This window comes from Lichenostomus cassidix, chromosome 2 (assembly GCF_008360975.1).
Source record: "Lichenostomus cassidix isolate B80296 chromosome 2, HeHo_3.0, whole genome shotgun sequence".
Lineage (NCBI taxonomy): Eukaryota > Metazoa > Chordata > Aves > Passeriformes > Meliphagidae > Lichenostomus > Lichenostomus cassidix.
The window spans coordinates 116,468,557-116,492,819 of NC_139482.1; the positions used below are offsets into that span (position 1 = coordinate 116,468,557).

Below are 24,263 nucleotides of genomic sequence, written 5' to 3' on the forward strand. Positions count from 1 at the left end.
CGCTTTTTGAAGCAATCCCTCATATTTGATTGAAATGGAATATGCCACCATGTATATTTAAGATTAAAGCTTTATTTTTAAAGGCCTGTAATCCTTTCAAGATATTTTGTTGATATAAGACTTCATTGGAAAGTAATTGTGGATTGTATAGCTCTGACCTTTGCAGAAAGAAGGGTGAGGGTCTGTACAGCTGAGAAACACTGTGCATCAATTTCTTGTGAAGCCCCTGCAGACCATCTAAGTATGAATACAAGTTCAAGATTTTATTTAAAAGGTTACAATTAGTGGTTCAGTCGTCAAAGTTGAGGACGTGGTATTTTTATACTGAGTAAAATACATTATTTAAATATATATATAAAAAATAATAAGGCCAGGCCTTCTACACAAATTGGAGGCAGCTAAATGCTCTTTTGTGCCTGCAGCTCTAAGGAGGCTGTGATGCATGTGAAGGAAAGTGACTGACTTAACTCATTGGGATTCAGGGAATGGCCTGCCCTCTTTTGAAAAAAAAAAAAAAAAGAAAAGAAAAAAAAAGCAAGAAGAAGAAGGAAAGTAAGTGTGTATGTGTGTGTGTGTGTATGTGTGTGTGTGTGCGCGTATTCGTGTTCGTGTATGTGTGTGAGAGAGAGAGAGAGAGGAAGAGAGAGAGGAGGGGGAGACTCACACAGAGTCCTGCTTTCCTGAGCTGAGAGCTGCTGGTTCCCAAGCAGAAAGTATTAGGAGAAACCCAGCTTCTTGTGTCTTTGCTGCATTTACACAATGAAATCACTTCTATTTTTATTCCTGCTAACGGGCCGGTTTTGCTTGAATCCACCTCGAGCCATGGACAATGGGAACAAACAAGTACTTAGAAACAGCTATACCAATAAAAAAGAGGGAAAGAAAACCCTAACAAACCCAACCACGCTGCGATGAGGATTACTCACTTTAGCGCTGCCTGTAAGTACAAAGTCTCTTGCTGCATTTCAGGGCGACAGTGACAGGCTGGTTTTTAGGCTGGGGTTGCTTCGGTTTGTTTTGATTCTTTGTTTTCTACTTTATTTTTTAATTTTTTTAATATGTCATCCCCTCTTTTTCGGTCTTCTGCCGATTTACTAAAATAAGAAAATAAAAGCGGGAGAGGGAGAGGGGCTGCAGAGCAGAGCGCGGCGCGGCAGCAGGGCAGCAGCCGGGGGTGCGGGGCTCCGCGGGCTCGGAGGAATGCCCGATGCCGGCAGTGCGAGGGACAGAGGGCTGTTTTCCACATCACTTTGTGGGCTTAGACGGTTTGAATTTTTTTTTTTTTTTTTTTTTTTTTTGGCCTGGGAATGTGCGCGGCTGTGTGTGTACATACACATCCCCAGGCAGCGTGGTCTGCTTGGGTCTCTGTAGTGCAACTTGAGTCCGCCCAGCTCGAAGGAATGCGGTCGTCAAAACAGCTTTCCAGCTGTTTGGTTTTTCGGGATTCCAACCTCCCCCCCCCTCAAACGCACACACTTCTCAAGTGTACATGTGATGGTGGTACTTTTCCCTGGCAGGATTCGCTTAAAATAAACTAAGACCAAAACTGTCTTTCTCTCGCCTAGCCTAGTCGCTTTTCTCCCCCTCCCTTTCCTTCTTTCTTTCTTTATTTCTGTGAGAGCACTCCTGGGAAAGCGGATCGGATAGAGGGGAAAGCTTTTGAAATCGTGGGGGAAAATGTAAGAGAATTCAGAGGGTCCGGGCTTTCTTTGTGTGGTGCTGAAGCCGCGGAGCTGCTTTGTGCTTTGGAAGAAGAAAATGGCGAGTCCTATTGTGTTTAGGCCATTTTCTTCCGGTACAAGGGTTTCCCCCCAAATCCTAAATACTTCAGGGCTCTTTTGAAAGAAATCTCCCAGCTACGAAGTGTGAATGGCTTCAGCTCTGCCTTTTCCCCAGCCGGTAGCACATCACATTCGAGAGAGCCCACACATTTCTCTTTGCAGGGCTAGTGCACAATTTCTAAAGCTGCTGCATTCAGAGCCTTTTGCAGCGTAGGGACTATTTCAGCTGCTCTCTCCCCCTGTTATTCAACTCGAGGGAGTAGGTTAGGAGAGAAAGGAGGGGACTGAAGACATAATATAACGAGACCTGTCCTTGCTTTTAGATGCTAAGGAACAGCGTTAGCCAACTGTGTGTGTGTGTGTGTGTGTGTGTGTGTGTGTGTGTGTGTGTGTGTGTGTGTATCTGAGAAAAGACTTGTCAACGGGACTCCTGACTTTTCCACTAAATTATTTAAACTTTATGTATATATACATGTATGTGTACGTGAGAGAGAGTGTATCTCTGTGCGCATGCATGTAGCCACGTACCAAGATCTTTCTTTTAGGACCAGATAGAGGCCATATATATATGCAAAGTGAGATTTTAATGGATATTTAACCATTGTGTGCAAGTTATTCCTGCTGCAACTTCTAATGCAAAAAAAAAAAAAAAATAGTTAGCAATGTTGTCAGTTCTTTTCAGGTCAGCCCATAAGTAGGTACCAGTTATCAAAAACCACAGTCTGAAGTTGCACCTTGATCCGTTTAGGGAAACAAATGAAAATCCGAGGTTTAAAGACTGTTTTCCGATATTAACCACTTTACATTAGAATGTGGGTTTGCCCAGGCGTCAGTGGTTAAAAGCTCTTTGAAACAGGAGAGCTAACAAATAGACCCCAAGAAAGGTAAATCCCATCTACCACTACCGCCTCCTTCCAAGGTGCTGAATTTAAAAAAAAAAAAAAAAAAAAATTAGTATTAATAATAATAACAACAAAGCAGAGGTGTTGATGGAACTGTCGCTGAGGGGTCGCAGGCTCCCCGGCCCCGCGGCGGCGGCGGGCCGCGCGGGCGCGGAGGGGAGTGCAGGGCCATCCGCATGACCACGGGAGCAGCGCCCGCTGCCGCCGGCGGGTCAGGACCATGGACAGGGACCGGGAGAGCACGGAGCCGGCTGGTGTCACCCCGGGGAAAGGGTTTGAGAGGGGCTGCCGGCCCTCACGGAACGCCTGGGGCCCGAGCTGTTCTGTCTTTCTTGTTATCCCTTTCGTGTGGCTGCTCAAGATTCTAGGCAAAACACTTGAGAAATTACACGTATAATTCTCCTGCAGGAGGGCAAGCTCTGTTAAAATGCCGCGCCAGTGTTTCCTCTTCTTACTGTTTGCAAAAGAAGTAAAAGGATCTCTCCATTCTGCATACGGTTGCTTTTTCCCCTTCAACTCCGAGCCAAAAATAAATCTACTGCTCGGATCGGCTGAATGACAGTGGTGTAAATTAAATTGATTTTATCAGTGACCAAGTTCCACAATTGGAAAAATTAAATGCCACTTTGACAGACAAGGATAATATGGAACAGATCTATAAAACAGCTCCTTTGAACAACAACAACATCATCAAGCCAAGAGGAGCCAAATACTGGCGATCCCTTCTTCTTCATCTAGCTCCGTTATGTCACATCATCTAGTTTGCCTTTCTGCAGTACCGAAATGATTGAAACCATTGTTTGATGCAAAAGGACTAGTGATGATGAGTCATGGACTTTATGCCACGGCAAAAGCAACAGACGTGGTTCTCAGGCAAATTTCTTTTTTTATTTTGATCGCGCTTCTAATTGGATTCCCCTTTCAGATGCACTTTGCGGCACTTCCAACCCACCCTACAGCTCCAGCAAACTCTGGGCTGAGCTGCGGGAACGCCAAGCCGCTCTGCCTCCACCCAAGAATTGCAGAAACGCAACCTCCAAGTCCTTTAGCCAGGAAACCCCTACTTCAGCGCCTGCCACGGGCACCGCAGAGGGAGAGGAGGCCTTGAGCCACCTCAGCGCTCCCTGCGTGGCCGACCTAGGCCCGGCCCGGCTGGGCTCTGCCCGGTCGCTGCCCGCCCGCTGGGGCCTGCCTGCCGCAGAGACGCCGCGCAGCTCCGGGGCCGGGGAGCTGCCTGTCCCCGCATGGCCAGCGAGCCGCTCCGGCCCGAGCCCTCCGCTGCCCCGCCGAGACGGGCACAGCGGGAACAAAGCCCGCGGGGCACGGAGCGGCCTGGCCCGGCTCCGCCGCGCTCCCTGCCCGGGGCCCGGCTCCGGGGTGCTGCGGGCGGCAGGCTGGGGCGGCGCGGGGCCGGGGGCGCGGCGGTGCCGCAGTGAGGGGGGGTCGGATGCCGTGCGGGGAGGGTTGCCTCTGGGTGAGCCGGGGATCAGGCTCCTCTTCCTCGCTATGACTGTACAGATTCATGTGACATTGAGGTTGGGGGGGGGAGGGCGGGGGTGGGGGGAGAGGACCCGGAGGGAAGGGGGAGGGTTGAACTTTCTGCCCGGCTCGGCTTTTCACACCTTTCTCTCCCGATGATGCGTGAGGACGTTTTGGGAGAGAGCGGCTCGGCGGGGTCCCCTCCGACCAGGTCCCCCTCGACCTTGCAGGGACCCGGTCGGGCGGAGCGGGTCTGGGATTGTGCCGGGTTTCAAGGACACGGGAGATGATCAGGACTTTGGGAGCCAACATCTGCCTGGCTGGTGACGTCAGCAACCCCGTGTAATCCTCTTGTACTGAAGGCAGATGCCTTATTTGTTTGGCTGGAGAGGCATTAATCCCTAATTCTGGAGCAGCAAGCGAGGGGGAGAGACCGGACCGCTTCCTATCCCCCGAAAGCAGCTAGCGGGGCTCTCCGCTCCTGCGCTCTGCAGCTCCGACTGGGTGGAGGAGCCGCCAGCCCTCTGCAGGTTTGACCATTTCCTTTTTGATTATGATTGTCTTTTTTGGTATTTGGAGTGGGTTCCTATTTCTCATTTTTATTTGGATGCTTGGATTTCTCCGTATGATTCTTTGCTCTAGTACGGTCGTCAAGACGAAAAAGAAGGGGGAACTGCTGTTCCCCACCCCCCCTCCCGTCCCTTAATTTTTTTTTCTTTCTTTTTTTTTTTTTTTTTTTTTAAAGCTCCCCCCTGTGCTTGCTCTCAGGGGATTTTTGCAGCGGTGGGCAGGGAGGTTGTTCTCAGCCCTTCCCCGCGGCTGGACGTTCCCACCGCGCTGCAGGGACCCAAATGCCCCCTCGCCCCGGCCCTGCGGTGATGGGCGTTCCGCCTTGTCCGTCCTCGGCCGCGGACCAAGCAGCCCCACAGGCTCGGGTCTGGCCGGCCCCAGCTCCGCGTCAGTCCGTGTGGCCCCCCTTCCCTTCGCTTCCTCCCCTTCCCCTTTCCCTCCCCGCCCTTCTCCTGCTCTGACTCCCCCCTCTCTCCCTTTTGTCATTGGCAACCGCGCGGCGTGCGGGCTCTCGGCGCCCTTCCCTCCCCGCCTGCCTTTCCTTTCCTCCCCGCCTGCATTTCTAACGTTCTTGCTTTGTCTGTTTTCCAGGCGGCCGCACGCAGGAGCTGCGGTGCCGAGGGGGGCCGGAGCCGCCTGCCCACTTTGCCCCCGGGTGCCCCGGCAAGCTACGGGAAAACTCTCTGAGAAGCCCAGCTCGCCGCCGGATTCCGGCCGCCGCCGCGTGCAGCCGCAGCATATCCCGCTTCGCCTCCTCTCTCTCTCCCGGGCCATGGCGCCGAGGAAGCAGTCGAGGTCAGCTGCCCCGTTGCTGGGGTCCGGCCGTGGTCTAGCTCGCAGGGTGATGCAAGGTGCCCGGCCGCTCCGCTCCTTCCCGGCGCGCCCTCGGCGCCGAAAAGAATGGTCCTGAGCGGTGCAAGACGGCAAAAAGCGTAATAATGATAATAATAATAATAATAATAAAAGCCTAGGCTATTTCTTTTTTTAATTATTGTAATGACTTCACCCTTCATTTCCTCACTCGCCAGTTCAGTGTAGGCAGGCCAGATGGGCTGCCCAGACCCTCCCGGGAAAGGGGCAGGTGCGAGTGAGTTAAATTTTTTTTTCTGCTTTACAAAGAAAGATGACACGTCCTGCCCTTTCATTTTTCATCGCCGAAAGATCCCCTTTCCCTCCCCCCGCCTTTCCCCCGGCAGAGGGGAGCGGGGATGCTCTAGAGGTGCGGGCTCCCCCCGCCCGTGCTCCAGGGGAGACGCAGAACCAGGCGGACCGAGACAGCCGGAAAGACACGGTCATTCCTCTCAGCCAGGGATGCCAAATGACAGACATCAAGTCGGGGAGAGTCAGCTCCTGTGTTTAAAATCACGCGAAGACGCTGGTGAAATTAAAGCAGCCGTCTGAAAGTGTGCAATAGGCACACGCTCGGTTTCTCTCCTTTTTTTTTTTTTTTAAATCGATTAAATACATATTTAACAGCTTCCTAAGCATTGCAAACAGACTGGAAAGTAAGAAAACTCAAACATGAGTTATATGAAGCCCGGGCCAGGATGGGACTAGGGCGGAGGGAAATTACCGGGTATTTTTTCGGGGATCAGTTGCTGTTCTGCTTCCAGAGAGAGAGAGAGAGAGAGAGAGCGCTCTAAGGCTCTGACTCTCCGTGTTCACAGCGGACCTTGATTTAATGTCATACAATTAAGGCACGCGGTGAATGCCAAGAGCGGATCCTCAAAGCAGCATGAAAGATTTCGCTAGAACATACCATAACAATAACGTTAATAATAAAAATAATTGCAATTAGCTTAAAAAAAAAAAAAAAAAAAAAAAAGGAAGGAAGAAAGAAAGAAAGAAAGAATGAAAAGGAGAGACAAAGCAATAAAGAGCTCGACAACCTGTACTCACCTAAGGACACCGAGACTAACTAGGACTGGTGGACTGATTGGCTCAGCCCGGTGGAAAGGAGATGCCGCTGCCACGGGACGGGCGCCCGCGGGGGCAGCTGTCAGCAGCAGGTAACGGGGCCGTGGGGGGCTACTGGAGTGGTGCGGTAGCCGTGGTGGTTTTTCAAGGTAGTGGTGACTCGACCTCTCGTTTTCTTGGTCTGAACCATGTAAAGTCGGTTAATGGGAAATAAATACATTTTCTAATATTATAATCGCGAGGATTATTCTTTGAGCATCGCGCAGCCGGTAGCTAGGAGTGCCCGCTCGGCTCCTCCTTTTGCCGGGATCTTCTGAAAGCCGAGGAATGCGGGCCCCGGGGCAGCGGCGCGGTGCGCGGGGGGCAGCGGAGCAGGGTCTGTGCCGCGGGCCGGCAGAGCCATGTGCAGAGCCATGTGCAGAGCCGGCGCACAGGGCGGGGGGTGCCGGAGGTGCAGAGGGGCACTGCAGCAGAGCCATGTGCAGAGACGTAGCTTGGATGTGCGAAGAAGAGGAGTGTGCGGAGGTTGCGAGGGAGAGGCGGGGAGGGGGAGCAGTGCACGGGCACGGTGTGGGGAGAGCGGCGCAGAGCGGTGCCGGCGGGCAGAGGAGCGGCGGGCAGGCGGCGGAGCGGCGTGCGGACTTTGTGCGCGGGGCCGGGCGGAGCTGGCGAGCGCGGAGCGGGGCGCGGCGGCGGGCTAGCGTGTGCGGGGCAGCTTACGCGCGGGGGAGGGTGGCGGGGCGGCGGTGGCGGTGCGACGTGCGCCGGGGCAGGTGCGTGCGCGGCCGGCACACTGGAGAGGAGGCTCCGGTGGAGGCGGCGGCCCTGGCGGGGCCCCGCCGGTGGGTGCGGGGAGGGTGCGGGGGCGGGGAGGGGAGAGGCCGGGGTCCCCGCGCCGCCGGCGGCGGAAGCCTTTGTTCCGCGAGGCCTCGCCGGCGGCGGAACAAAGGAGCGGCAGAGCCGCTGCCGGCGCTGTCCCTGGTGCTGGCGATGGCACCGCGCTCCCGCCGGGAGCCTCCAGACCGCTTGTCCCGCGGCAGGCGCGTCCCGGTGGCAACGCGTGACCCTCTGAACGGGACTGTCCCCGGCTGAAGAAAACCCAGCATCCCGACGGGAATGAGCGGCGATCAAGGCAGGGGTGCGGGAACTGCAGGACAGCGGCTTGGCCTGAGCCTCCGCCGATGCGCAGTGCACAGCCGCTGCCCCGGTGGAGTCCCCGAGCGGGTTCCCCCCGCGCATCCTTCCCGTCGAGTCCCTCCCACCCCCCTCTGAAACAGCCGGGTTAGAAGCAAGTCCTGCGGGGGCCGTCCCGCTCCCATCCCGACTCCGTCCACAGCCATCTGCCGCGGCCTAATTCTGCTCTCCATCCATCAAACAGCAGCCACAGCCAGCCAGGGCAGGGAATGCTCTCAAACGCTAAATAAGGCAAAACAGCTAAGTAACAGCAATAACCACAAGAACTATAATGATAACAACACTATCTGCCTGAAGGTCGTAGAGCTTTGTCCTCTTTCTTATTGCACTCAGCAGACAGCCTCACATCAGTGTTTTTTTACCAAAAACTGGATTGCAGATTGGACTGACCGCCCTTCTCTGCAAAGGGATAAAAGGGGAGAAATCCTCTCCTTTCCCCAGCCTGTCGCCTCTTCATCCCCATGTAATCATCCTTGCGCTGTCCAGCGGACAGATGAAGCACATGGGCTTCTCCGTTCTTTCCCTTCATCTCAGTGAGTTGGGGTCGAGTCTTTTGCCTACTCCTGCCACGTCACATAGTTGCTCTCATTTCTTGTTTTGAAATATCTCTTCACATGTACACATCTACCTATACATGTATATGCACATTTCATGTTTTCTATGTGGCAGAATTGTCACAATTTCTATTCATCACTGCTTCTTGCTTATATGTCCTTTGTAAGACCCAGCGCTTCACAGGATCTCAGGGGACCCAAGCAGAGAACAGACAAAAGTCCATCTTTGCCTCCTCATGTGCGAACCAGGATGATGCACAGCAGAAATTTACCCTCACACAGGTAGAGAGCAGAGAAGTATTTTAAATGCCTTGTGTCCTGAGCGACCTGAAGCACTCAGTTCACCTGTTTGCAGGATTACAAACATGAGCTGACCACCCTTGCACTGAGGCATTATCTCTGCCACATTTGAATTTGTTTGTTTATTTTCTTGGAAATCCGTGCTAAAGAATTGTTACAAAGATTCTACAGTTCTGTAGTAAAAGAAACATAAATATGTAAGTGAACTTTCCACCATCAGTCCCTCAATGTATATTTTAAGATATTTCTTAATGCCTGAAAAGAAATGGTACTTTCTTTCGAACGGATGGAGCTTCCTTTTGGAAAGCTTCCAGAGACAGGGAACCTTGCTGCCTTCTAAACTACAACAGCAGTAATAGCAGTGGTGATGAAGATGATGGAGCACATAAAAAATGGATGCAATGAAGATCTGAAGAGCCAGGTGATGAACTGTGCCGTCTAGAGATGTGCATTTCCCATTCCGATGTCAGGCGTGTTGAGGTTCTGGTGGCAGCATCTCAAAGTAACCAGCATTTAATATTCACCACTTCCCTTCCGGCCCTGAAAACGGAATGAAAACCCCGCTCTCAGCAATTTTTCTTGGGGGTTGCCTGATTTCCGAGGCTACCTCAATCACGGCTCCCCACAATGAGGAGTGGTGAGAGCTGCTTGCCAGCCTCCCCTTGAGTTAGAAGAAGACGGCAATGTCCTCCCTCCCGCACGCCTTTTTTTTTAAAAAAGGACCCTCTTTTTTCTTTTTCCCTACTTAAACGACTCCCGGCCGTACCCCCGGAAGCAGAGCCTGTCCCCAGGGCTGCCGGGGCTGCCTCAGGTGGGGCCGGGCGGGCGGTGGGACGATCCGCCACCTCCTCCTCCTCTTCGTCCCTCATCTTCCTCCTCACCTTCCTCTTCCTCCTCCTCCCCGCCGGCCACCGGCACTGCCGCGCCCCCTGGTGGCAGCGCACGGCATGGCGCCCAGCGCAGCGCAAATCCGGCGCAATCCCAACGCCGCGCAGCGCTCAATCCGCGCCTCCGAGGAATCCGCGAAACTTCAAGTATGAGCCGCTTCGAAGCAACGTGCCGAATAAAAAACAACTTTAAAAAGTCAAGCGCAAGTCATTCGAAATGTTTTGCAATGTAGAGCGTGAGAAGCTATGTTTTCATACCTTCCCGGCGGGGAATCAAGGCTATCTGTCTCATTTAAATGCAGAGCTATCGAGTATCATCTGTGACATGAAAATATGAAGGGAAATGAGCTACTAGCTGGTTAGTGCAGCTTTTGGGGCAAGCTGGGGTGTCAGTTTCGCTCAGGGACAAACTAGAGCAAGAGGCACAGTGGAGGTATAATCCAGTTTACAGACGCAGTCTTTTTCAAAAAGCTAGAAGTTTAATTTAGTTTCTGAATGAGAAAGATTAAATACCACATTAAATACCACATTAAATTTCATTTTGTTTCACTTGTCCTCCTGTACTCAAGGTGGTGGCAAAGAAAGGTGTAGCGTGCAGGTAAGTCAGGCAATAAGCAAAGCAAGCCCTCCAGCAGAACAAGCACTGTCCCACTGCCTCCACCCTGCAGAGCTGTGCCAGCAGCAGGATCTTCCCCAGTCCCAGAAGGAAGCAGAGGAGAAGTGACCTGTCTGGTGCTTCAAGGCCTGGAGCACAGTGGTGACTGCCAGAGGGCGGGAGGGTGAATGAGCCAGCCAGCAAAGGTATGACGTAAGACTCATTTTCACACTCTGCAAAAATTCCTCTCGTTTCTTTTGTATTACTTAGCTCCTCTGATACTGATAAATTACCACAGTAACTCAGGAGTGAGATAATAGAGATAGTAATTTGTGATTTAACGTGAATTAATTTTTGCTTAATCTGGAACTGCTTTAATAGCAAGGTGGCCATAAGGGCATCACGCTACTCAATAATAAATATTTGTGTGTCTGAAATAGTAGTAAGAAAATCTTACTAGACAAGTCCCACAATCAGAAAACAGGGAAGAAATACCAAATCTTAAATACGTTGCTAGTATAAAATATTTGAAATTGTAAATTAAGGACAATTTAATTAGTACCAGGAAACTATTAAATTAACTCATGTACTGTTCATGCTAAGGTTGCCATATTAATTTGTCATATTAAAGTAATTCTGTTTATTAGCGATTTAGTACAGGTTGGACATTAAATAAGAGTAACTAAAATACACACTTAATACTTGTACAAAAGTACTTAAAATGAAATGTAAGTTTTTTAACTCCATCACTAGCAGATTTTATATAAGTTTTCTGTACAAGGAAATAAAAAATAAAATACTCTGTGCACAGCAATTAACTAGTGAGTATTTGAACTGATCTTAATGAATGCAGTTGGTAAAGGAGTTAGCATGCGAGGCAATAGCATTCTTTTCTTAACAATTTAAACAAAGAATTGCAGAATTATTTGAAGTATCATTGCAGTACTTGGAATATGGAAATGCCTAGTGCATGTAAGCCTTTCTGACTTCAGAGGGTTTTATCCAAACACTGTATCATTTTGCACAATCTGTATAAAATAACTTTTCAGGCATTTTAAAACCTAAAACTTGTGCCATACATCATTGTTATCTCAAAAACTAGATCTATTAGATTTATTGAAAGTATTTTTGGACCATTTAATGATTTATGGTTTGATTTGCTGTTCTATGTCCAGGGCATGAGACAATCAGCTGAGAAAATATTTTTTAATGGATGTACACGTCCCTGTAAAAGTTCTTGCTGTCACACTGTTGTTTTTCAAACCTAATTAAGATCTTTTTATTATTTGTTCTTTCTTTAGGAAATTTATGTTCAGTTTACTAATATTTGTGGAGAAAATGAAAAGAGCAGCTATGACAGAAAAACTAAAGGTACAACCTTTAAATTTTTTACCATGGACACTTCCAGGTAATCTACAAACTGGGTGAAGTCCATTAAAAATCAAGGGCAAAACTTCTTTCAAATTATAAAAATTGGGATATGTTTGACTTCTATGAAATTGAACAAAAGAATAAAAAATTATGTGGCTGTCACTAATTAAAGCAATAATTAGTGAGATTTTGACCTATTTTAAAGATTTATAGTTCCTCATCTGTCCTCTGCAGAGGATTCTAATGGCCAATCAGAAGAAATAATTTCCTTGAAAAGAGTGCCAAAACCCCAAAAGAAAACAGTAAAAACAATGGGTTTTTCTTCTTTGCAGTTCTTTTGCTTAATTTCAAACAACTAAAATGTCAGATTCCCCACCTTAGTCAAAGCAGTGACACCAGCTATAGGTTTCAGGTCACAAGTATTTAAGAAACACATAGAAACCTGTGAGGTAAGACAAACAAAGTGCTAATTTTATCATGGTCAATATAAAATCTAACCAACATATGCACCTGTTCAGATAGATCTTCTGTACTTACATGTTAGCAAGCTTAGTTTTAGTAAGCTCAAGTTTTTAGTAAAATGTTTTACTCTTAGACCAAGAGCCAGGTTTAAACACACACAATGAAGTGTTGAAGCACCCAGGATGCAATGTGCATTTGGGAAGGAATCCCATCCTTCCCTCCATGAGGTCTGATTTAAGATGGTGCTGCAGCACACACTGCAGTCCCCAGCTGTGCTTCAGCCCCACAGCTCTGTGCTGGATGGAATAAGAGCCCCCATGTGCTCAGCGCCCTGCCAGGACGGGACAGACACTTTGGGGCTGTTGAACCCCCTTGAACTGAAAATTCATAGGATTCACACAGCAACAGATATGAACAAGGTCAGTGTTCACACTGTGCACTTAAGGCAGTCAATTAAATGCATTCAGGGCCTTCCTAATACTAATATACACAAAATAGAGCATTAATCCTGCTTCAAAAGAAGAAATACATTATAACAGCAGAGATGTCCGAGAAACAATTTTCCTTGTCTATGAAAAATGCAGGACTTCTGGAATATTATGTGAGAAAAAAATATAATTACTTTAAAGACTGGGAATAATAGAAACAGAATTTAATGTCACTTGAGAATGTGGGAGATCACACTCTGGAATTAACAAAACTGTTTAATGCTGTGGGTTAGGACTACAATTGGCTGGAGGCAGTAGGAGGACGAAGACTTAGAATATGGTCTTGTTACATAATATCTGTGTGCCAGATGTGTGATATGCTCCTGGAAAAAAAAAAAGAGCTTTTGGAATGCTTTCACAGGAAATTATTTCCTGCTATAACCCTATATGTAGGCAAGCCTACACAGGGATTATGTACAGCATGATCAGTTGTGGTCAAGAAAAAAGATGCCAAGGCAGCAAAGAGGGTGAGTAGTCTTCAGTCATGAGCTGATCACAAGAACTTGATGTGTCAGCTCAGCAAAATGTGGTCAGAGGGAAGGTGTGACAGCTCTGGCAAATACCAGAGAACAAACAACACTAGGATACGCAAAGAAGTAATTGTATGACTAGGATGTTAGCACTAATGTTGCCTTGAAAATAAATCTCAAGCCCAACCTAGGCATGAAGGAGCATAAATTAATAAATAGCCTTCTCACAGGTGGAAGAGGACAGGAAAAATTTATTTTAACACCGAGTAACTGAATTTATTTACTAGGAACAGTATTCTCATTATTTTCTCTAGCATGTAGAAATCTGAAAAAAAAAATAAAGGATAAAAGGATGTCTTAGCCTGGGTCAAGAAAAAATATTTCATGTGTATTTAAGAGCCCAAAATCTAGGAAAATTGTAAAAAAATAATTGTTTGGAAAGGGAAAAAGAGAAAGAATGAGAGCAATACAGAGAGAGGAACAGAGAGGAAAAAAAAGCAAATGTAAGAGAAATAGGAAGAAAGTGAGAAAGGGGAAGAAAGTGAGAAAGGGAAAGAAAGAGAAGTATTTTCAAATAAAATAAAATGTCCACAGCAAGGTTTTTTAATTCATTCATTCAAGGTATTTTTGAATTGGGGAATTTAACAAAATGTACAATTCCACTGCTTAGTTTCAATGAATCAGCATTTTTTTCTTACAAATACAATGCAAAAATCCTAAATGCAGTGCAATATAAATAACTCTCTGTTTTTCTTTGAAGTGTTCCTTCCGTTATTATGCAAAACTTGCATAATAAGATAGACTTCACTATGTCAATAATATTATAAACTCACAGGAAGAGAAAATCCAGGTATGTTATGGCTTTATTAACATTGCTGGAAATAAATTCCCTGAATCAAGGGATTCAAAGCTTTTATCTTTATTATTTTTTCTGATTTTAAGCAAAGAGATAAGGAAAATACAAAGAGAACTCGTTCATAGATTTTGTAGTTTGACAGAAGAACATTTAGTGAGGCTTATGCTATACTAACTGCAAGGAATCAAAGAACCTCAGGTCCTGGATATTTATGATTAAGCAGACATTGGAGCTCAGATACAGTGTTTTTGTCTGCATAGTGGTTCACACACAAGTATATATAGATTTAAAAAATATGGATGAAAAAATGCACCCTAGATACCAACTATATTAACATTAATCCATTTGCAAACAATGAGCAGTCCATAAAGTCATGTTACATCAAATTATAAATTTCAGCAATATATACATTTCATATTATTTTTTTTAATTATTATTTTCTCTCACTTTTGGAGACAACGCATGAGAGAAAAGCCACCTAAGGATGCAAAAGTTTGAGGAAATCCTAAATACAGGAAAACAAGAGGTTAGAGCTGAAAACATCTGACTGTTTTTACCATCTTAAACTACAAACACTTCTGCCTTTCCCGACACAACGCAAGAGCCTGCAAGATGAAGGTTATTCTGTGGCTCACGTGGACATGAAAGAGCAAAGATGAAAGACTACCCAAGCTCTTCTGTATGGAAACTGTGAAACTGTCTGGAAAATTTGGGGAATACAGATGCTCAGCATTTATTAGGAAGTTTGCAGCTGATCCTGAGAAATGAAGACTGAGATTCCACACAAAATTAAGTGAGGAGTAATAATTCTGCAGTCTCAGAAGTTTATATAGCAAGATGAAGAAGCATGGAAAGGAGAAAAATAATTCAAAGAACAATAGAACTGTGACAATTACCTTTATTTTTTTAACTTAAAACACATTTTCTTCAGTTGCGTATGCTCATTGTTTTGTGTTCAGTTTAAGACATTTGTGCAAGCAAGCTTCTTTCCAGCAGACATTAATATTTCGTGGGCAAACACAAAAATCACTAGATTTTAACATCTCCAGGCACGCACGGTTTTGTTCAATTTATTCAAGCACTCGTCCTCTCAGAAAGTACGAACAATTCTGTCCAGCAAGCAAGAACCACCGACAGGTCCCAAGTGATTAAGGGATGCCTTTCAAGAGTTTTTTTCTAATGAAAACTTGTCAGCAGAATCTGTCTTGAATTCCTGACTGCAGCGTATTTCTTTCTTGAGCCACATGAAGTAGGATGAAGGGCAGAGAAGACTTGGGATAAACCTTGAGCCCTGGGACTGCAACTCCAGCCCAAAGCCTGCCCTGAAGGAGGGGATATGGAAGTCTGTTAAGGAACAGGAGGACAAATCCTTCATTCTGCTTATGTATGCCCAGATCAGGAATTTAGAAAGACTATCAAAGGGAAGCAGTAGTTAAGCCGAGGCAGGAAAAGGCAGTAACAACTCCCTTGAAGCAATTTCAAATATCAGAGCTAAATCAGAGCAGCCTTGTCAATGAAAGAGAAAGATGGTTGATTTTTTTAAATGCCCTTGAAAAATCCCACCAAAATAAGCACTAAAAAGTTGTCTTTGAATCTGTTAGAATTACAAGGCAACAGTAAATTATTGTGTTACATACAGACTCCTTAACTAATGCAGCACAAATTAATATAATGCACACTCGTACAACATATGTTCCTTATCCATAACTCCACATTTCCCTGTCATGTTTCAGGCTTTACATCCTACAGCAAGTGATTCCTATGTTTTCCTTAATTTTAGAAACCTAGCAACCTATTCATACTAGCAACCACTGCCCTTCTGGCTGAGGACAGGGTGGGGTTTTAGCCATCAACACTGCTCAGCGTTAGGAGTAAAGCTGGGTGAAATGAAGCCTCTACCCCTTGGTGAGATGGATTGGAGCTGGAATGCCCAAGTTGCACACAGAGTTGCCATGCCCTCCTGTCCCTGCTGAGAGTTGGCGTGCTTAGAAAGCGATTGCATTGGGAGGGAGGGATTAGCGGACATCACAATAACAGATCTTGCTTTCTGAAGGTTCTGGAGGAAAAAACTAAGGAGAGATGGAGAGGTTTTAGGGACCCAATTTAGCAGGACTGAATTCCCTACTTTTTCAGTTTTTCTAACAATGAGAGAATATATAGTGAAATAGGTATGTTAACAGGGTCAAAAATTGTCTGAACTCTCCCAAACAAGCAGCTTCAGAAAAATATTTCACAGAAAGAGCTTAAGAATGTGATCAAGATGAATAAGTAAAGTGACTTGACACTCTGTAGTTAAAAGTCTTCTACATTCTGGCTCCTGGTTATGAATTATTTAAAAGGTGTTTGGAAAACATCATCGCTTATGGAAAAAAATCTGCATCTCTAAAGAGATCACAGATTGGTGAACAGGATCCTAATTTATTATTTCAATATATCATCTCAAGGGTATCCAGCTACTGAAACAAGAAAAAGTAATTTTAAGAAGTTTATTTATGCAGTTTTCTTTTATTTTTTTTCATCCAAATACAATGCCATAGGCTTGACTACCCCTCCTCCAGACAGCTCCCAGGAGCACTTGTGAAGACAACATGGCACAGTAGGGTCTGTAGAACCACCAGCCTGCCTCAGACACAGCAATTGCCAGACAACTGCTATCTAAATTCAACAATTTTTACAATCTTCCATCTAAGGGCTGGTTCTCACCACGGGGAACTCCAAGGATAGCCACTAGCTGGTAAGCCCACATTTCAGCACTCATAACAAAGTCTAGGCTTCAGTGACTTCCTATCTAAGGTTCTTGAGATCTGCCTACCCTGGCAGGAGCAGATAGACACATGTCTAAATATATATAGATACATCACACATACCTTGGGCAGGTTGTGTCCCCAGTGTCAGGGTTTGGGAAGCACCAGTTCAAGGTCTCAGTTCCCAATGTAAAAAAGCTGTGACCACCACAGTACTGGTTATTAGGAAAGCTCTCTTCTTCAAAATGAGTAAGTATTTTTGCAGATCAAGCCCTGCCAGGACAGAGGAGAAATGTTACAAATATAAGATTTTCAGGACCTAATTAATGTGATTCTCTCTGCTGCACTGTATTACTTATATGGCACAACTGTGTTTATACCAAAGTAGGGGCAGTAGGGACTACTTAACTGGGACAGTCTAATGTATGTCCAAAGTGACACATTTTCTAAACTTTGTATGGGCAGAGATGGATCTTAAGAGGTCTATAGGAATCAGAGCTGCTAACAAACTTCTGAGGAAGGCTTTGGGTATTAAATGGGCATAATGAGAAAATCTGGAAATTCATTGTGAAGAACTCTGCCAGTTCATTTTAGCATTGGCATAAACTGCTTAGCCTGTGATTTTTTCCCCTTTTTTGTTATTAGTCTGTCTGAAAGTGTTTCAGAAAGGGGAACCTTTGAAAACTTAGTCAAGCATTTTGTTGGGAAGTACTTTCAAATAGTCAAATTTTCCTATCAGGGCCCAACTCTTCAAGCTACAGCATCATGTCTGCAGGATACATGCTGATTTGTTCCCAAATGTTACATTTGGACATTATGTGCATACAGTATAGGTATATATATGTGTGTTTGTGCATATATATATATATACACACACATACATTTATAATGCATCTACTAAATCAAAGGGACCTAGAGAAGTGAGAAGTTTCAAAATACAGAATTTATAAAAGAAAAGAAAAAATCTTTCAAAATACTTAATTCTAAGTTTTCTTCTAATGTTCCTTTCACCTAAGTAAAATGCTTCCATATATTTAACTTCCTAAAGTCTGAAGACTTCCTTGGTGTTTACTTAAAGTTCTAATCCATTTCCTTTGTTACTGAATCAGTTCACAAAAGCATTTAAAATACACGCAAGTACATTCTTAATGATAAGTGACTTCTTGAATAAGTTTAATAACTTTAAGTAGTATCAATAAACAATATTTAATAAACAATTACATTTACTATCTGTTCACAATGCAGTACTGCTCTTACATTCTTTCATGTGTTTCTCTGGTTTTACTAATAGTAGGAGTAATAATAGGATGCAAAACGTTGACTTCATGTTTTTGATAGACAAGGCTTAATATGGCTTTGAAGAGCCTCATTTTCTGAAGCCCACCACTTCAGAAAATCAGGTTTGTGACCCTACATCAGTGATTTTTTGGGAAAACTTGACTTGCTCTTCTAGCAAACATTTATACTCATAGCAACATACAATGGCTTCCATTTTGACGCTGTGGTTTTGTAACCATTGATTGTGCTGTGAGTCAGTTTTGGCACTGGTCACAACTGGTCTGTGTATATGAGCATGCACACAGTTTTTTTTGTGTGTGTGTGTGTGTGTGTGTGTGTGTTTATAAGGTGCTCACTCATGTAAGATGTCCTCCCTTTTCTCAAGGTCAAGTCACACAAGTTTCCATGAGTAAACAGATTTTCCTAAAACACACTCCACCACTTATCTTTTGTTTCTGCAAAAAGCACATGTGTTATTTCAAGAATGGGGTAAATTCTGTGTCTGAGTGCTTCAGCAGTGGTACAGCAGAAGGATTGTGGGACAGTCCAGGCCAAGAAGAGTGCAGGAGGGAGGAGGACTCTCCACTAGCCCCACAGTCTGATCCCCAACCCAGTGATCCCTGGTGTGCTCCAGCACAGGGCTCAGTATTCTCTTCCTGACAGTGTGAGGATGAGAGCATTTCCACTGTCTCCATCAACTGCCCTAGCCATGCACTCCCTCTCTTCCACTGCTCTCTCAGGGCTGGAGCTGCAATGGGAATCTCCTTTTTGAGGGCCAACTCATAACTTGCAGGGCTTGAATGAAACCCAGACATTTTCCTCCTACATTTCAGCAAATACTACCACGACAATTTGAACTTGCACAAAGACAAAAACACAAGGAAGGAATAAGCAACAGGAAACTGTGTATGAGGATGGGAAAAAAACCAACACTGTTTTTCAGAAAAGGCACACAGGACTTTAGTACAAAGCTCGATAGCTGGTCACATTTACAATGGCCAAGGAAATATCTGCAAGCTCCTAAGTGACATGATTTAACAAATGCCCTGAAGAACAGGCTTAATTCAGAAGTGCTCAGAAGGTAAAAATATCGTAATGCATTGATATGTAAATCTAACCAGCAAGTAGGGCTGCTTACAGAGCCATACAAAAGGGATTTATCTTCTATTTTAAATTTTTAGCTTTATAATGGCAGTGGTGATCTTAGGGGCATCCCTAGTCAACTTCAGAACTCCCCATCTGGTATAATTATGCTAACTTAATAAAGTAGGGATGGCTAGAAGGAAAGTTTAAAAAAATAAAAGTGCTAAGATTTCCAAATTCATCCTTGTTTCAGATCTGAGGAAAAAATTCACTTCTCACACATTACTGGGGATGGTGTAGCAGGGGAAGTGAGCCGCCATACAGACATACACACACCCTAGAGAGTATTTTACTCCTGCAGTCTTGCTGGTACAGTTTTCTCAAACCCAACACAGCCTTCCTTCTCTCAGAAGTGAAAAAAGAAACAAGCCATTGCAGCTAAGGTTAGTCTGATGTTGTAGCTACTCATGTAGACTCTCCTGTGACAAGGACAGCATTTGGCAAGTCATTGTCTTTTGAGAAACTGTGTTTAGTTTGTGGCACTGCCACAAAAGTAGACTGGAAACACAGACCTTCTACTGACACACCAATAAAAATCCCAAGCTAAAAATGTTACAGATGACGTTGATCCAATATTCCTCCTACACACACGAAGCCCAAGATTGCCATAAGGACTGCTCTTCATTAAAGTTTCATTAAATGGGCTGTTAAAATAAATAAGCAAATTACTTCTTAGAACCACAGCACACAGTTCCAGTGAGAATAATGTAGAAGGCATGACTGATATCAAGCAGATTTTTAAGCCTGTTATCAAAACTATTAATCATGTCTTGTCTAACAAGAATCCTGCAACATTATAATTTTAGTGAACATAGTTACTGTTACAAGGAATGCAGATTGCTTTTAAATTGTGATTGTTATGCAGAAGAAAGTTTGCATTGATGTATTGTAAGCATCTCTACTTACTTCAGTCAAATCTGCAGGAAGATGTAAACAAATAAAGGTTGTCTGGAGCAATGTGAGCTAACCAAAGCCTTGCCTGTAGAACATGGGTCAACTCCATGCTTCTTTTGGTCTCAAAAAGACAGAAAAAGCAGTATTCCTCTCTTATTTTCACGAGAGGAGCCCAGATGAAATCCTGTGATCTGGATTTAAAATTCTCAGTCAGAATCAAAGAAAATATTTGTCTCAGAGATGTTCCTCAGATGTACTGCAAACTCAACTGGGAAACCTCCTCAGATGAAGGTATCAGAGGCAGAACATTAGATATCCTTCTAGCCTAAACCATCTCACTGATCTCATGCAAAACCACTAAAATCTGCCTCTGAGATATGGTGAAAACACATAGGTTTAGAGGCACTTCAGCTCTACTGCTTACACACAAGACCTACTTGCACTCTCTGGAGCACAGTTTTTGAGCAGAAAAACAGGCTGTATCCTGCTGTGGTGCTGAGATCAGCTCATGTATAAGCCAATAAAGCCTGAGCAGCACGCACAACATTAGCCTTATTTTTCCCATATTGACCTCGTGCTTCTGCATATAGGAAAATACGTCCAGGTTTTGTTTATGATCACAGAGTATGTATAAACTGGGATGCCTTAAAGAGCATCAGCTCCTAGCTGGTTACTGAAGAGAAAAACTGTTTTCTAACCAACCCCCTGAGAGTCTTGTGGTTTTTCATAACGCGTGTCAATAGGATAACCCCGTCAAATGTTCCCAATGAAAAAGAGGCAAATGACTCATAAAACAGCTTTAGCATATGCTGTCACTCTTTTTTTTTAATCTTCAAAGCCAAGGTCTCTCCCTGCTAGGCACTGCATGTGTGGGTTACTCTCAAGAGCCTCTTGACTGCTATCTTGAAATGAAAAAACTGATAGATATTAAAGTTGTGGGGAGCTGAAAGAAATTATGGTAGCAATCACAACCCAGCTCATTCATAATCCTTGTAAATTTTTTTGAGATTTCATAGATGGTATGTACCCTCTTACTTCTGTGCCTGAGTAACAGATCTTCTAGATCAGTGGGATTTCAGTGTAGGAGAGTGAGTGAAGAAGATAATGGTCTCGCGCTGTTCACTGACTTCCCATCCCTTTTTGATTAAACCAACCCATTTCCTCTCACCTCACCTGGCCATTGACGTCTGATTCAAAGATATATTTGGGCATCTAAATGCATGCATGGGAAATTCCTGGGTATGATATTCTTAAGGTAAGATAATTGCTATTTCTAAGACTATAGGAGTAGCATAAACATCCTTTAAAACAAACAAACAAACAAACAAACACAAAAAGAAAGCAAAACCCAATATTTAATCCAGCACATTCAGTTTCTCTTGGAGCTGAGGTGACAGAGTCTCAGCCAGGGGAAACTGATGGCAGGTAGGCAGGAACCTCACCTGTAGCTCCTTTCCTCACACTCCAAAGTGGTTGTCCCATTTGATTTAACTTAACAAGCCCCTCATTTGTTAACCTGAGTGGGTCCTTGCATGGCTTATCCTTTCTCAGAGAGAAAAACAGGGGTAATGGAGATGGAACTGGCAACAGAGTGGAGAGGCAGGAACATTTTGACACTCCAATATCCTAGGATGAACCATCACAATGCCACACTATGGCCATGAGAGACATTTTATAAGGAGCCCAGATCTGAGAGAGGTGTTTTGCTTTAAAGGGTGAAACTGTTGCCTAGAATTGAAGACTTCTAAACAATATTAAAAGTGTTAATATAAAGATCGGTTCTTTAAGCAGTGCTTGCAGGTGCACAAAGATAGCTATGTGCACATGCAGCATGAGATCTTCACAATTTTTATAAGTCTAATTAATTAGTAGATCTAGCAGGTACATCCAATAGGAGAACTGTTGCCCTGGTAACCCACTGTTGGGTCTGCCCCTTGCAGACTCTCCAGGGGGTTCTTTGCCCTATTTCTTGTTATGTCTCTCAAGTCCTGGTGCAAAAGAGAGAATCCTTGCTAGAAATCCTTTTATTTAAAATAAGACTGAACAGAATTTCAAGAATGTGACACAGAGTTAGCTGCTGTTCTGAAGTCAGAGAAAGAGTAAGTGCTAGAAGCTGTACAACTACCTATTAAAATATACAAAGCTACAAATATATGAAAATGCTAAAAATCTTTAGGTATCAAACCAAAAACAAATATGTATGTCACTTTTTGTAAAATTGGAACAAATTAGAAATGCTCAGTGTCATGATTTGTAGGATGGTTGTGAAATTGTCTTTTTCCTAAGAGGTAAAGGGAACATCCTCCACTCTGTTCTGCAGTTTTTCATCATTTGCATGAAAGGACAGAGATATAAATCTTATTTGGATTTGGTTGCCCACAAGAAGCAATTCATCCACCTACTCTTTGGGGAAGAACCTCCTCCCAGAGGTGCCTATCTCTGTTTGCTCTAGAGGAACTCCAGCTCAGGCTGCGTGGTTCCCAGGCAGTTCAAGTCTGGAAAGGTGTATCCCAGTGGCTTCCCTAAACCTCATCCCCCAGGACACATCTAGGTCTAAAACCTGCAAGATTCAGGGGCATTACACTGGGCACAAACATAGCAAGAAGCACTTCAGATTCCAGGGCCAGAGGCTTAGTACATCTTCTAGCACAATTTCTAAGCTGACAGTGCTGTCTTTGCTGCTTTAACGACTTTTATGGAGATGTGGTCTCTGCAGCTACTGATAGGACAAGAACAATTTTCTTAGTCTTGCATTCACAGCACTTCCTTTAGAGGAATTATGTCTTTTCCTGGTTTAAACAAATAAAATAGCATTTGGGCTATATGTTTCAGATGATTAAAACACATTCACTTCTGGTACTGCTTATTCCCTGCAAGAGGGAGTGAATGTTTTTGGATTATGCACATAGCTAAAAACCCATAAATTTTGTCATTCATATCCATAAGCAGCATGGCAAGCTCGCAAAAGCTATTACTTTTCAGTTACACAAGTGTGTTAAATTACTCAGTCAACTGACATCTGGCATGAACTATAAATTGCTCTCAAAATTCTTTTAGAAAGATTATTATATTATTATTAATTTGCTGTGTATGTCAAAGCATATCACACACACAGCAATCCTGAAATTAATTAGCATTTTCAAGGATCACACTGAAAAGGCCCATAAAGCCAGCAGAAATAATCTCCAAGATACTAGCAGGTTAAGCAGTGCTGGAACAACTTGCCTTTAACATATTTCCTTCAATCCATCTTTAAGAACAAAACACAAATAATTTTTTTTTTAAACAAGCTCTTTGTCACATATCCTTGACTATTAAAAATTAGGCTCAGAGGGTAAGATTTAATTGGCAATTCATATTCACTAGAAACAAAGTATTTTGAAAAATTACAGTATTTTTTACTCGTTTTTCCAGCAATTCAAAGCCACCCCAATAAGATACCAAATAAAATAAAGGAACACTTAACTATTAATATAGGAATAATAATAAAGGAACATCTTAACTAATTAAGCATAATTTTGAACACAGGACTCCTTTCCAGGTTTGCTGTAGGCCTTCAAAATATCTAGATAGGAAAGCAGAGTAATATTTAAATGAAACTATCATTTGATAAAATTTCATTCAATGTAATTTCAAATAAAAATCTTATTCACAGCATAAAAGCAAGGTTAAATTCATCAATATTTTATGAACATTACTTTTCAGCACATGAGCAATCCTGGTTAAATCTTATTGAAATTTTTGTCTTACAGCTTATTACAATTTTTCCACAAAAACACAATGACATCTCACCCAAAGACCCTCAAATGAGGGATCAAGAGCTAGAGTAAAAGAGTCAGACACTTGAAGAAGTTGGAGTAGGCTGTAATCACAGTTGTCCGGGAAGACTCACTGCATCCTCCTTGCAGCATTGGCAACACAGTCATGGAAATTTCACAGGAAATCTTTTCCCAGCCATGACTGCAGCAGACAGCTCAGCAAGAGTGAAAGTAATACAGGAAGCCCAAATTTGGTAGTTCCTGCTTCCAGGATTTTGGACTTTGCAAATTACCTTAAATGTATTTTGCAATGATCCTGGAATATGTTCTAGGAAGGAGGTGTTGGATGCCCACTCACCAAGTTGTTGGAGGCTTCACAGCATTTACCACCCATCTCTATGCACCACTGAGTATAACTTTATATGAATATAGAAAACATAACCTTTAAATAAATTCAGGATTATTAACTCTCTTCTACCCAGCAACTAAAACTTTCATTTCCAGAAATGTCATATTTGATGGTTGACTGTAACAAAAAAAATCAATGTTAGTGAATGATGCCAGCTTGCAGAATGAAAGCACCACCATTTTCTAGACGTCTGTACTTTAAGGGTTTTTTT

The 24,263-nt window shown here is 44.1% G+C and overlaps 1 protein-coding gene and 2 long non-coding RNA genes across 4 annotated transcripts; 2 read left to right on the forward strand and 1 right to left on the reverse strand.

Annotated features, from left to right (window-relative positions):
• The first annotated feature begins 575 nt into the window (after positions 1–575).
• On the forward strand, positions 576–5,720 carry LOC146442050 (uncharacterized). 2 transcript variants are annotated; one of them, XR_014850131.1, is made up of 3 exons: positions 576–939; positions 4,393–4,692; positions 5,324–5,720. It is a non-coding gene; the product is annotated as an uncharacterized LOC146442050 (long non-coding RNA). The 2 variants fall into 2 exon arrangements; XR_014850130.1 differs by lacking the exon at positions 576–939 and having other exon boundaries at positions 4,228–4,692.
• LOC146442051 (uncharacterized) lies at positions 5,708–7,890 on the reverse strand. The gene is made up of 2 exons (XM_085052927.1): positions 6,632–7,890; positions 5,708–6,082 (listed from the first exon to the last, which is right to left on the reverse strand). Exon 1 carries the CDS (start codon positions 7,886–7,888, stop codon positions 6,923–6,925), a length of 966 nt encoding a protein of 321 aa, XP_084909053.1. The 5' UTR covers positions 7,889–7,890; the 3' UTR covers positions 5,708–6,082; positions 6,632–6,922.
• On the forward strand, positions 7,879–15,036 carry LOC146442052 (uncharacterized). The gene is made up of 2 exons (XR_014850132.1): positions 7,879–10,385; positions 11,481–15,036. It is a non-coding gene; the product is annotated as an uncharacterized LOC146442052 (long non-coding RNA).
• Positions 15,037–24,263: the final 9,227 nt, after the last annotated feature.